This window comes from Dreissena polymorpha, chromosome 15 (assembly GCF_020536995.1).
Source record: "Dreissena polymorpha isolate Duluth1 chromosome 15, UMN_Dpol_1.0, whole genome shotgun sequence".
NCBI lineage: Eukaryota > Metazoa > Mollusca > Bivalvia > Myida > Dreissenidae > Dreissena > Dreissena polymorpha.
In genome coordinates this window covers 56,830,275-56,843,240 of record NC_068369.1, presented here as the reverse complement: position 1 = coordinate 56,843,240, position 12,966 = coordinate 56,830,275, and the positions used below count along the sequence as shown (strand labels likewise).

At 36.6% G+C, this 12,966-nt stretch overlaps 2 protein-coding genes across 2 annotated transcripts; both read right to left on the bottom strand.

Moving 5' to 3' along the window:
• Positions 1-1,183: 1,183 nt before the first annotated feature.
• Positions 1,184-3,859, bottom strand: LOC127860320 (uncharacterized). The gene has a single exon (XM_052398327.1). The coding sequence runs from the start codon at positions 3,625-3,627 to the stop codon at positions 1,237-1,239; it is 2,391 nt and encodes a 796-aa protein (XP_052254287.1). The 5' UTR covers positions 3,628-3,859; the 3' UTR covers positions 1,184-1,236.
• Positions 3,860-6,972: 3,113 nt separating this feature from the next.
• On the bottom strand, positions 6,973-11,983 carry LOC127860326 (chymotrypsinogen A-like). Its single transcript, XM_052398334.1, has 6 exons — positions 11,894-11,983; positions 10,750-10,939; positions 10,216-10,309; positions 9,135-9,306; positions 8,017-8,171; positions 6,973-7,233 (listed from the first exon to the last, which is right to left on the bottom strand). Exons 1-6 carry the CDS (start codon positions 11,922-11,924, stop codon positions 7,069-7,071), a joined length of 807 nt encoding a protein of 268 aa, XP_052254294.1. The 5' UTR covers positions 11,925-11,983; the 3' UTR covers positions 6,973-7,068.
• Between the last annotated feature and the right edge of the window lie 983 nt (positions 11,984-12,966).

Genomic DNA, 12,966 nt, shown 5'->3' with positions numbered 1-12,966 from the left:
ATGGGAGAGTCCATTAGGCATAAATTGGTTAATAATTGGGAGCTTCAGCAGTCAAGCTATGCTTTCAAATCAGAGAGCTCGTAGAGGCCCTCAAAACTGACGTAGCGGCACATAATCAATAAAAAGCACACGAAAATTAGAATTAAAATAAAATATTATAATAAATTATAGTTAATTATAATAATTATATACTGCATTCAATGTATGTTCTATTAAGCTCACGAAAGGCAGTATTAATTATAATCATGATGTACTGCATTCAATTTATGTTCTATTAAGCACACGAAAGGTAGTATTAATTATAATCATGAAGTACTGCATTCAATGTATGTTCTAGCATATTTTTTTCTTATTATTAATCTTATTTACAAGAATTATGAAAGTAGCATCCTTCAGAACAGACCCCAGACTATCGTAATCTATCTCAGAAGCCGTATTGCAGATATATATGGACCGTGCTCTGTGAAAAAGGGCTTTAATGCATATAAGCCTGTGCAGCCCGCACATGCTAATCAGGAACGACACTTTCCGCATAAACTTTATTTTTGCTAAAAAGAGAATTTCTTTTATCAAAAAATATCAAAAAAACGTCAAGTGTCGTCCCAGATAAGCATTTGCGGACTGCACAGGCTAATCGGAGACGACACTTTACGCACATGCATTTAACCCCCGTTTCACAGAGTACGTCTCATATCTAAAAAAATCAGCGATTGCTTAGTTGTGATGCATATGCCAATCCTAAAGTAAAACGGCAAATTTTATATGTATAATGATGTTGTATGCCATCAGTAAACATATTGAAAATTGATAATTTTAAAGTCGACCAATTGTGATAACATCTTTTCTATTGTCCAAAGTATTGATCCGTTGAAAGAAAAATACAACTTTTGGAAAATTTTCGGGAAATAAATTCAAGTCTTTAGTTTATGGTTAGTAAGCAATTGCATACACATTACATGAAATTCAAACAGATAGGCAAGATAATAATACGCATATGAAGTCATCGTCTAAAAACTGCACTGCTTATTATTGTGCGATTTTAGCTGATTTATAAGCTTTCCAAACACCTTGGGGTTTGACTTGTTATTAAGGATACTGTTATTACAATTACATCGTGTTCGACCATTTTTCAATATAAAACATTACAACTGGCCGATTGCAAAACGTATGCAAACAAGCAGAATATCACTTTTTGACAAAAATGTAATTTAATGATCGATTGCCATCTCACGAGAATTAAAAAGAATTGTTGTGAAGATAACATTTGCGGTATTGACAATTACATGAAGAATGTGTTGTGTCCGAAAGACGTTCGAACACCGATCTGTGTTTCTTTAAAACATGCCGTTTTGTCGAATCAATCATGGTATTTTCTGAATCCGCATGCTTGTTGGCGGGATAATCAAACGCTTCGCTGTGCGAGTGGTCATCATCGTTGGTTTCCGAATCCGAGGATGGCGTTTGCTCGCTGTATGCGACGTCGAGTATATCGTTTGGTGACACTGGTCGGCAAGCACTTGGGTTTCCAAGACGACGTTTCAAGCGCTCGATCATCCGAGTATCCTTGTCGAGAAACGTCAGTTCCTTGTGGATCCGTTTAACAGCTCGGATACGTCTGCCGTTTTTGTCAGCCGGTACGTCGTACCCTATATTTATCAAGATAATTTGTCTTGTTGCATCTGTTTTAAACCTTTTCCATATTGCGTCAAATTCGCATGTTGTATTGTAGTCGCGACCGTAGGTTTTCGATAGCACAATAACGTAATTTCGACATTTGCTCACGGCCTCCACTACCAGTTTGTCACGGTCTTCTATATCAACCATGATGTCATTCCAAGATGTTACGACTGAATACTGCTCATCTAGCAATATCGGGCGTATGAAATTTTGCACAAACAGAAATATTTCGTCATCTTCTTCTACACAAGATATGAAAACGTCGAACATTTCGGCCGAAACACCATTCTTTCTTTTAACGTATTTGCGATATAAAAGCAAGAACTCGTAACGAAATATGCAATATAAAATCATAAGCAGTAACAAACTTCCAATAATACTAACGGACGGGAAAACAAAGCTCAAAGAAATCGCACTGAAATGGCACGACAATAGCTGATCGGTCACTTCTTCAGCTCGAATTTTTCCGTGTGCTCCCGTTTGACACCACAGTCGACCAAATGCATTATTGGTTCTAATCCAGTCGCCTATCCACAAGTTTTCACAAGTACATTCGACAGGATGGTCTCCAAATGTTATTTTATTTGGATCTTGTGTTGAATAATACGACTGAAGAAAATGTAATGTTTGATTTGCAATGTTAATCACGGCATTTAATTCCAGGATAGCATTTGAGTCTATATGTGCGATGTAATTACCCTGAGCTTGGACGCTGATTAACCGCGATAAGTAATTTCTGTTTGGTATTTCAATAATACTGTTGTTAGCTATCAAAAGCTCGATTTTGCTATTACCCCAATAGCCGAATGGCATTTCGTCCGGAATTTCCGTCAGGCCTTTATTGGAACAATTTACTAAAACTCGTCCTTCCGACGGAGTATCGATGCATGTGCAAAACGAAGGACATTCCTCCAGCGGACATGTCAGCTGCTCTAGACGTTTTGTTTCGAGCAGTGTGTGAAGATTGACCCCTCTCATCGAGTCTGGGTAGTTACATACGAATCCATAAAGTCCATTCATCTCCAACCAATATGTAGGAAAGCTTTCGACGTCTTTAAAGAAAGGGAACAGTTTGCAGTCGCAATAGAATGAACTGTTGTCAATAGACAGTTTCCCGTAAACATAGCGTGCAATATCTTTATAATCTACACCAAAATGTGAGAAGTTAACAAAACTTTGTACACCACAATTCTGCAGCAAAAGATTCCCAGGTCCATATTTAAAGCCTTCCTGAAAGGCAAAGTTGTGCTCATTTGTAAATTTTTCAACATGCCCGTTTGAAAAGTTAATTTCGCAAAATGTTCCAGGTCGAAAAACATTTGTAATGTCGATTTCGTCAAAATTGTTTAATGTTAAATCTACCTTAAATATATTATGAGCTCCGATGTTCAGAACATTAGGTGGTAGTCTGGCGATTCCCGTATTGTTGGACAAAGTCAACACTCGGAGATTCTTCATGAGTTGAAAAGTGTCGTTTTTAATTTCTGTAATCCAATTGTTATCTAAATGTAAGGTGTCGAGCTTTCGCATGCACTTAATCTTGTTAATATCGCGTAATTTATTATTCCGAAAGTCAATCTTTACAACAGTGTCGTTATACTCGCAGAGGTTCTCAGGAAGACCGACAAGTCCTTCATTTGGGTATATTATCTCGTAAAGTGTTGTATTCTGAACGTTTATAAGTTGTCTCGTTCCTTTTAAATCCCTTCTTTCTACCGCAAGTTGGCTGATAGTATCTGCGCATGTTATCGAATCATTCTTTCGTTTAAGCTCCCAGCATGGCTCCGCATTGCACGCGCAACACCGTTCAGGATCTTTGTCTGTCTTACAAACTTCGGAACACAACAAATTGCTTCGTTCACCTATCCATGGTGTGAACGCCAGGCAACGAACGACGAAAATAAATAACAGCACATTGCAATATAGTTCAAAGCACTTAACGGACATCATGTTTTCTTTGTTAATTTGGATATATTTTGTTTTAATGCGCACACAAATTGTGTAAGATCCTGGCTTGGAAATAGAAGATATTCAGTAATATTTCCCAGAGTAAAAGCATAACATAATGTACTTTAAAAATTGTACAGAGTTGAACACATTCAGTTAATCCTTCGTCCGTGTTTACCGCCATCTAAGTAATCTAACGGATTGAGTAAATATGAACTATATACCTATTGTGCGCGCATTAAGCGTACAAACCCTGAAATGAATATATCGATCAATAATGGTAAACACTAAATGGGTTTAGAATGTAAATGTTATGTGAACAAGACATCGCTGAGTGTATTTCTTCAATACTAGCGTTCATCCGTATATTTACATGCACTTGAATTGGCAATTTGGCGATTAATATGTACCTGTCAACGGTTATGACTGAGTTCATGTGCAAACATAAGAATATATTTAATTCGGAACTCGCGCGCTGTGGGTTTTTCAGATTTCTGAGCGCGCGCGGGAGGTACAAACATTGTCATTAATACAGTAATGACCAGTAACGTCGATATCCGATTTGCTTCCCATTCAATAGTGGATAATAAGTATTTAAACGACAGAGAGTTTCTTTTAGAAAATGTCAAAATTCTAGTGTTTTGTTGCTATTATATTACAATTTTTATTAATAATTACACATAACAAATATAACACTGATATACATGTATGTCAGAAGTTAAATACGGGATTAAAGTCTAAATACACCGTTCAGATGTACAGCCGCCGATACGAATGGGTTCAGTAGCTAACATCCTTAAAAGGCATGAAAAACTGACTTTGTCAGCTGTATGGTAATGAAGGAACCTATACAAACGGCTTTACATATGCAATATTTCTTCTGAAAAACATTATTCGTGTTCTTGTTTTGTCGGCATGCTTTATAGATATAGCAAATAAAAGTAATGAATGGTAAAGCTCGTTATTGGTGTGCCTTCTTATCTGTAAGTCATAGTCTTTAGCGAATAATTTTCTTTACTTTTCAGATTTGATTAAGAAAACCCTCACAATAGAGTTATATCAATGGACATATAAATCCAACTGATATGGAACGAGATATATATACTATTCAAAATTTGCTAAGGATCACTTTTTATAGTATGTGTAAATTGAAGTTCATCCATAGCTTAATTCCGCCTGCGTCACGCATCGATGATAAATCAATACATACAAATAAAATCAACAACACACATTCTAATATCAAAACCTGCAAAATAACAATTTAAAATGAACACAATCCAAAAAATTGAAGATAATGTGAATATAAAAAGTGATCCTTAGCAAATTGTGAGTAGTATATTAGCTCTTGTACTACGAATTGACTTAGGATAGTAAGTTTTTGTTGTTTGGTACTTTTCTGTATGATTTTAAATATATTTGAATAGCATAATATATATACGATGGAGTCAATGTCTTGGTAGTTTCGTTGACAAACTTCCATTAAAACTGTATGCCCAGTATATGCAATGACATACTTACGTGACCGAAGCTGTACATGTACATGCAGCATTATATCGTGTTACATAGTATTCTTACAAATTAAACACGATCGAGATTAGTTAATTTAAAGAAAAATGATTTAATCATGGTATTTTGTATCAACTATAACGAACGTTTGAGCAGAAAAAGTGGTGTTTACTATTCAGCGATAAGAGAATTATTGATTCGCTCTCTTTTAAAATATGCTAGTCAGCATTTTGTTTGTACCTACCGCGCGTGCTCAAATATCGGAGAACCCCAAGACTGGAGGGTTCCGAATAACAACTATTAATTTTATAAAGGAATAGAAATATATATATTCTATCTTTTATCAATACATCTCTTTTTATTTGATGAAAAACTTATATCGCACAGGTAAAGCTGCTCGACGTACCTAGCTCGCAAGTTTCGATCGGAACTAAAGTCTAAAGTAAATGAAAAGCGTTTGGTTCACGAAATCAACTAAGTCATACGTTGTACATTCACTTTGACTCATCTCTACACAAAATGAATATTTCCCATACGCATGTATTGTGTACATTAATCGGTTTTCGCCTGGGCTACGAAACGTTATATACATTTTATTGAATGCTTATTTTGATCATTTTCTGACATAGGGCAGTTACTATAAAAATCAAGAGTGTTGTTTTAGATGCAATTGCAAATCCGCTACATTCCATAAAATTACCTAAGAAGTTTGACATAAATATATACATGTATATGATTATTATCAATAAATGCTCCGGTGAAAAAAAAACGAAAAATTAGAAAATACAATGACTATGACAATATGAGAGCAAGACTCAGTGTTGTTGGGTATCGCACAATAAGAGCCTTGTTCTAAGAAAACTGGGCTTAATGTATGTGCGTAAAGGGTCGTCCCAGATTAGCCTGTGCAGTCCACAGAGGCTAATCAGGGATGACACTTTCCGCTTTAATGGTATTTTCAGTTTCAATGAAGTCCCTCCTTACCGAAAATCAAGTTTAGGCGGAAAGTGTCGTCCCTGATTAGCCTGTGCGGACTGAACAGGCTAATCTGGGATGACACTTTACGCACATGCATTATGCTCAGTTTTCTTAGAACACGGCTCATACGAGCTACCTAACAGTGAAGTTACAAGTCGATACCTCTTTCAGTTTTTGAGATATGCTCCGGACAAATACAAACCGACGATGACAGTGGTACAACATAAACCACACATCCCCTAGTACCTTACAACTTGGTTATGTGCAAGTTAAGTAAATAAAAAGGTTGTGAACACTCTAGACGTCACGTGTTCGCTCTTTCATGCAGCATGTTAGGAAAATGTGTACTGTAAATCTACACCAGGGATCGGGCCAGTTTGAATATCACAATCCTTATTTAGTTCCCTTTAGGGAAATCTATCGGGTACTTTTGCCAATTTAAATTAAAATTGCTAAGAAAAATGTGTTTGATACCTCACAGTTTTCCTTGTATTGCTGAAGTTAAAGTGTGGACAGTCTAACTATCAAATGTTTTTACTAGTCATCGTATAAATTGCTTAGAAGATTGTTCAAAACTACCCGTTTTCAAAAAACGTTGAATGACATAGTTGCAAGAAAGGGGTGGAGCGTTTTACAAACTGTTTACTCGATCATGATGATACTTTTTCATAAATGTTCTGATGATAAACTTTTTGATGAAAACGTATTATACAAATCAATATATTAATGTAGTGTATGTAAACTCAACAGACCTTTTATTAGTGTGTATTTTAACATGTTGTATATTCATCGGAATACCTGATTACATTATATTTAGTGATTTCAACAATCCATACAATCGCTGAAACAACATAAAACAACATTTAATAAGACGCTATTTTTTTTATAATGCTTTATTGTCGTATACGTCTACAGAAGTTGCGAGGTCGTCGATAATGGTCGGCAACACGTGACTCTCGTCTACACGCAACCACCGCACGTGGTCGCGATCCAACTGGCGTACGTGCTGACACGTGCGTACACGCTCGGGTGCGTCACTGTGCCACCCACGTGACATCCGCTTCTTCCCCATGACGTCACGCCCGCAAGCACGTTCTTGCACACGAGTGGTCCACCGCTGTCGCCCTGTATGCATAACAATATCTGGTAAGTGAACGCATTTAAGATAAGTTTCAGAGGCACCTCAAGTGCCGGTGGTTCACTAAGATGTGTATTTTATGAACGCCTTCCCCTTGTTTTCGCACTCTTATTCAGGTTGAACGAGCAAAATACTTGGTTATTAATTAATACTCATAATTCATACACAGAGATAGGTTAATAGAACTCTTAGTCACAATCAAGGTATGAATCAATTATTTACATTATACTGAAATAATTGCAATGTATAAAATTAACAATGAGTGCGTATGGCAAACAATCCCTTCGCCCATATGCACATGCGTGTATTCCATATAAACACTAATACTAATCATCTCTTTTTACAAATGATTGCCGGAAAAATGCTTGCCCGATAAACATGCGGTAATAATTTACATTTCTCGGGTAAGAACTGAATATGGTGCTCAAGATGTGCATGCTGTATGTACAAAAAGAAGTCATGTTCAAAACCCCATCTTCACTAAATAATCAAACGAACGCCTTAGAAGCTACTTGGCATATGTTGTGTTCACTCGATATGGATAAAAATAAAATAAAATAAAACTTTTAATAATGAGATATTAGTATTGGTTGCAAAACGGACAACTCAAAGGTCAACGACACTTGATTTTATTACATGTTTTTATAAGACTTAAATCTACACGACCCATACAGTTAGAACAATAGTGTAAGAAAGCATGACTTTAACTACGACAATTACGTTTGTCAGTGCATTCGGTAGGAACACTCAATATCAGTTGTTTAACTTACGTTGCACGAGCCGGACCCTGCGGCGGTCGACTCGCCCTTGACACAGAGGTGAGCGCTCTCCACAATGTTGTTAGTGCCCCACGCGGTGCGGCACTCCGTGTGCGGGTATGCGCGCACATCGGCCTTCAGGAGTACGTTTGACCCCGAGCCGCTTTCTGAATGGGAGCGACACAAGCTAATTGTATTATTGTCTGTACAAGTTAATGTTTCTTACTCGCGACAAAGAAAAGTTTCCGCTTTTTGTGCGATAGCTGTATGAAGACTGAAATATGTTGAGACTATTAAATGTGCGTTTATTAAATAGGACTTAAACGCGGTTTAAAGTACACGGTTGGTCGGTATGCATACTTTTTTTAACAAATCATTTGTTTTACATACATCTTTCAGAGACCTTGCAGCGGAAAGTAAAAAACAACAAGAACAACACAGCAACAAATGGTTTAACATCAGGATATAAAAAAGCAAACGTGAAATGAACAGCATTTAAAAACGCTTGCATTAAAAAACATGAATTTGCATCTGTTGACATCCCAAAAGTGCGTACCGGTGACTCCCCAGCTGTATTGTTCGATAGTTGTATGAAGAAAAAAAAATAAGAGAAAGAAGTTTGTTAAATGTGATTTGTGGGGAAAAAACGCAGTTGTACAAATAAGCATAATATTAAGATCTGCTAAACCATATAATTCAAGTACACGATTGGTCGTCATGAACTTTTTCCATAGACATCATTTCCTTCAGATATAAACGCAGAAAGGTAAGCATTATACCACTTTGGCTGGACATCAGGATATAACAAACGAAAAATTTCAAACGTGAAATGAGCAGCATTTGAATACCTATGCATTACAAAAAAACATGAATTTGCGTAGGTTGACATCCCAAAGCCATTTAACCCTTTCAGCGCTGGAACCGAATTTTAAAGGCCTTTGCAAACAGTTTGGATCCAGATAAGACGCCACAGAACGTGGCGTCTCATCTGGATCCAAACTGTTTGCTATTCTGATAGTATTCTTTGAAAAAAACATCGAAGAAAATGCTAATTTTAGAAATTCATCAGACGACAATTTAGCAGACGACACCTTTTCCAGCATGCAAAGGGTTAAACCAGGAGTGCGTACCGGTGACTCCCCAGCCGCTGATAACGCATTGCGCGTTGGCGAATTTGTCATTCAGGTCCTTAGCGATTGGAATCGCCATGGCCGAGATGTCGACGGGTGTGGACACCTTGTTGAGGCGAATGAGGGCGATGTCGTTCGGATAAGCGCCGCTCCCCACCCCGTACTGAGGGTGCTGAAAACATCAATCGTACATTCACGGCATTTTCCGTCAAACATCGGATTATTGATAATCTGCGAGGGGTACCAAATGTGAAAACATAACATTCAACTTTCTGCATTTTCATGAAATAGTGTTTTTAATTCACATTGTAACATTTTGTTCGAAACGTGTGGATGGCGTGGTTTAATCTAAAATTTAACCACCTGCATCCAAAATGATGTTCCCACGAATCGCCTTATGAGGCAGATAGCCATGCAATGTTCTCTACCTCTCTTGACTATATCCTATCTCTTGACTATAACGTATGTTAACGAAAAAGTGTCAACAAAAGATCATAATTGTAATTTATATAATTATGTTAATGCGTTTACATTGTACGTGACAAAAGCTTTAACACAGGACGCCATAACAGTATAGTGTGCAAGATTTAATTCAACTTCATGTTTAGTTACACAGCCTTAAGTAGCAAGAACATTCCCCACAATTCAAGTTGTAAGTTTATAATATAATGCGTCCGCTGAGAGTCTGGTCCCGGTATAAATTTAAGGTCTTTGGTCATTTCAAGTTGCCATCGTATCGATATCAATAAAGACATTTGTATATCACTGTATAGAATATCACTGACAGCAGTTACCAGCTTGAACAGACTTTAACCCATTAATGCCTAGTGGACTCTCCCATTCTTCTAAATTGGATCAATTTATATCCAAAATTAGGGATGTCTAGTATATTTAATTCTATATTTAGAATATTTCTTACAGAAATTCCTTTAAGCAAACAGCGCAGACTATGATGAGACGCTGCATCATGCAGCGTCTCATCTGGGTCTACACTGTTTGCCAAGGCCTTTTTTCTAGACGCTAGGCATTAATGGGTTAAGACCAGCTAGGAGCCACAGAGGCACGGACAGTCGGTACTTACCATGATAATCTGGGAGATGTAGAAGTAGTGATAGCTGGATCCAGGGTTAGAGAACGAGTGCAGGTTGGCAACAATGGCCAGATTGGACGCAGTCCTGGGAACCAAACATAAGTTTAGCATTAGAATACAACAGGGTTCGTACTCGCAAAGCTTCTGCTCGAAGCATGAAGCAAGTTTATTTATGTTTATTCATTTTATTTTATTATAATTTATTAAGCAAGTTTCTTTATTTTTGATAAATCTTAATTCAAGCAAGTTTCTTTATTTTTCTTTATTTTATTTTATTTTTATTTATAAAGCAAGTTTCTTTAATTTTGTTAAATTTTTATTAAGCAAGTTTCTTTCTTTCTTTTTCTTTCTATTTATTTTATTTTATTTTTTTTTTATAAGCAAGTTTCTTTATTTTTGGTAATTTCCTGGCCGTTTCATGCGTATACGCTTTCACATTGAACTGCTTCATGCTACGTATGTACGGTTATATTTGCTATTAAATATGCTTCACATATAATTTATCAGAAGACAAAACAGACTTACTGTCCCTCAACGCAATGGGCTGCAGTAAGGATCCATTCGTTGGAAATCACGGAGCCCCCGCACATATGGTAGCCATTTCTGAGCAGCGTCACCTGGTGGGGAAATTCGCCAGGGGTTGCCTCTGCACCGTTGATGATGCGGCTTGAGATCTTGTTTGGGTCCTCCAGGTAGTTCAGGGCCGAAGCCACGGCTGGAGCGGCATGCAATTCAAACAATTCACATACAGAGAAATATCAAGTAACTGCCCTATAGTTTTGTATATATCGCAAGAGGCTCTGAATAGAATGGCGAGGGTTGCCAATAGAAACACAACAAGTTCATTTGTCGATCGTAATTAAACATATTCACGAGATCGTAAAATGTTCGTGACGAACAAATTATGCATTATCTATGTGAAATATTGTACGCGATTAAATTTTTGCAGAGTATTTATTCTGTCTTGAATGAGCATTATATAGAGAATTACAGCTTATTGCTTATTGATTTTTGATATTTCAGACATGGATCAGAATAAAATAAGATTATTGCCAAGCAATATATGTCCCCTACCTGCTCCACCATTGTCAGATTTTTATATATATATTTGTTGTTGTAGCAACCAGAATTTTTGACGCAGGAACAAAATGAAAAGACGTGCATAATCTCCATATTGCCATTCGACCATGTTTCAAGTTTCATGACAAAATATGAAGAACTTTTAAAGTTAACGCAGGATCCAGAAAAGTGTGACAGACAGACTCACAGACAGACTCACAGACAGACGCACAGAGCGCAAACCATAAGTCCCCTCCGGTGAAACCGGTAGGGGACAATAAGCGTGACGTAATTTAATTCATGTCGAGTCCGATATTTGAATACCATTGTTTTTAAAATAAAAATAACGCAAACAACCATTCAATGAACCGACTTATGTGAATATTACAGAAATATAAACATTGTTAAAACAAGTCTAACCAATAGCTTGCTGAACTGGAATAAATCTATTTCAATAACACTGTTTTCACTATATCAAGTTTGGTACATAACATGCCATGTTCCTTAACATACTAGCAGACTAATGTCATTATAATTATACTCACATTTTCTTGTTTTGAATAATTAATTTTAAAAGGGAATGGTTATAAAATGCATTCACAGTACATACCGAACACATAGCACAGCAGAGCGAGCATCATTTTTACAGCTGAAGGTCCGGGTAGGCAGATCCAGATGTGGTGATGGTAGCGAAAAAAGGGGGCTTTAAATAGGGAAAACGACTGGCATGCCATGCCCTTCAACAACCTAAAGCCATATTTACGTGTCACTTAGTCGAGACCACTTAGGACGGCACTTGACTGATTTAGAGAACGTTCAATTATTACTTTAATATAAAACTGAAACACAACAGGTGTTATAGTGGGTAGTAAGCTCGCCTTTACCTTTGCCGCACATTTAAAGTAACATAAGATTTTGATCTTAGGTGCTATTAAGCTACTGTCTATAATTTCGCCGTTAGCGAGACGACCTCGCGGGAAATATATAACACTATATGTGTTCAACGTCTAAAAACTAAAAATGTTGCGCGTCTCAAAAAAATACTTCTGTATTGGGTGTCTAAAAATAATACTGTTATCGCGATTTATGTGGAATAAACGCATTCATTATTTTTTTAATAAGATTGATATATTTCGACAACTTGCGAGTTAAACCAATATAGTCGTCGGGATTGTAACAAATGTTACGCGTTATGTATGTATTTATTTGTTGTAATATTTGTCTTATTTTATTTTGCGAAAAATGTCCATTATTCATGGTTTAATTTGATATGACGTATACGTTTGATGACGGCATTTCATCATTTTCATTAATATCTATAACTTTAGTTTTTAATTCCGTGCCACAGTGTACACATAGTTACACAAAATGACCGGTATTGTGTATGACATTCTGGATTGTTGTACCTTTAACACAGTTTCCTTTAGTCATATTACAAAAAAAGTTATCAGGATATGTTCAGAGTGAATTGTTTTTAACTAGTTCAACGACACCTCAGATCTAGCAGTCGCAATTGAACATTTCAGCACCCATAAATACATAGCACTCAATGTCATAAGTACCTGACATTTACGGCTTGTCCGCTGTTAATGGGTTGTTATATTTGTACGTAAAAAATTATTTTCAGGTGACGATAAATTGCTGTGCTGTTTTAAAATAATTCTTATTTATAGAAATTCTTGT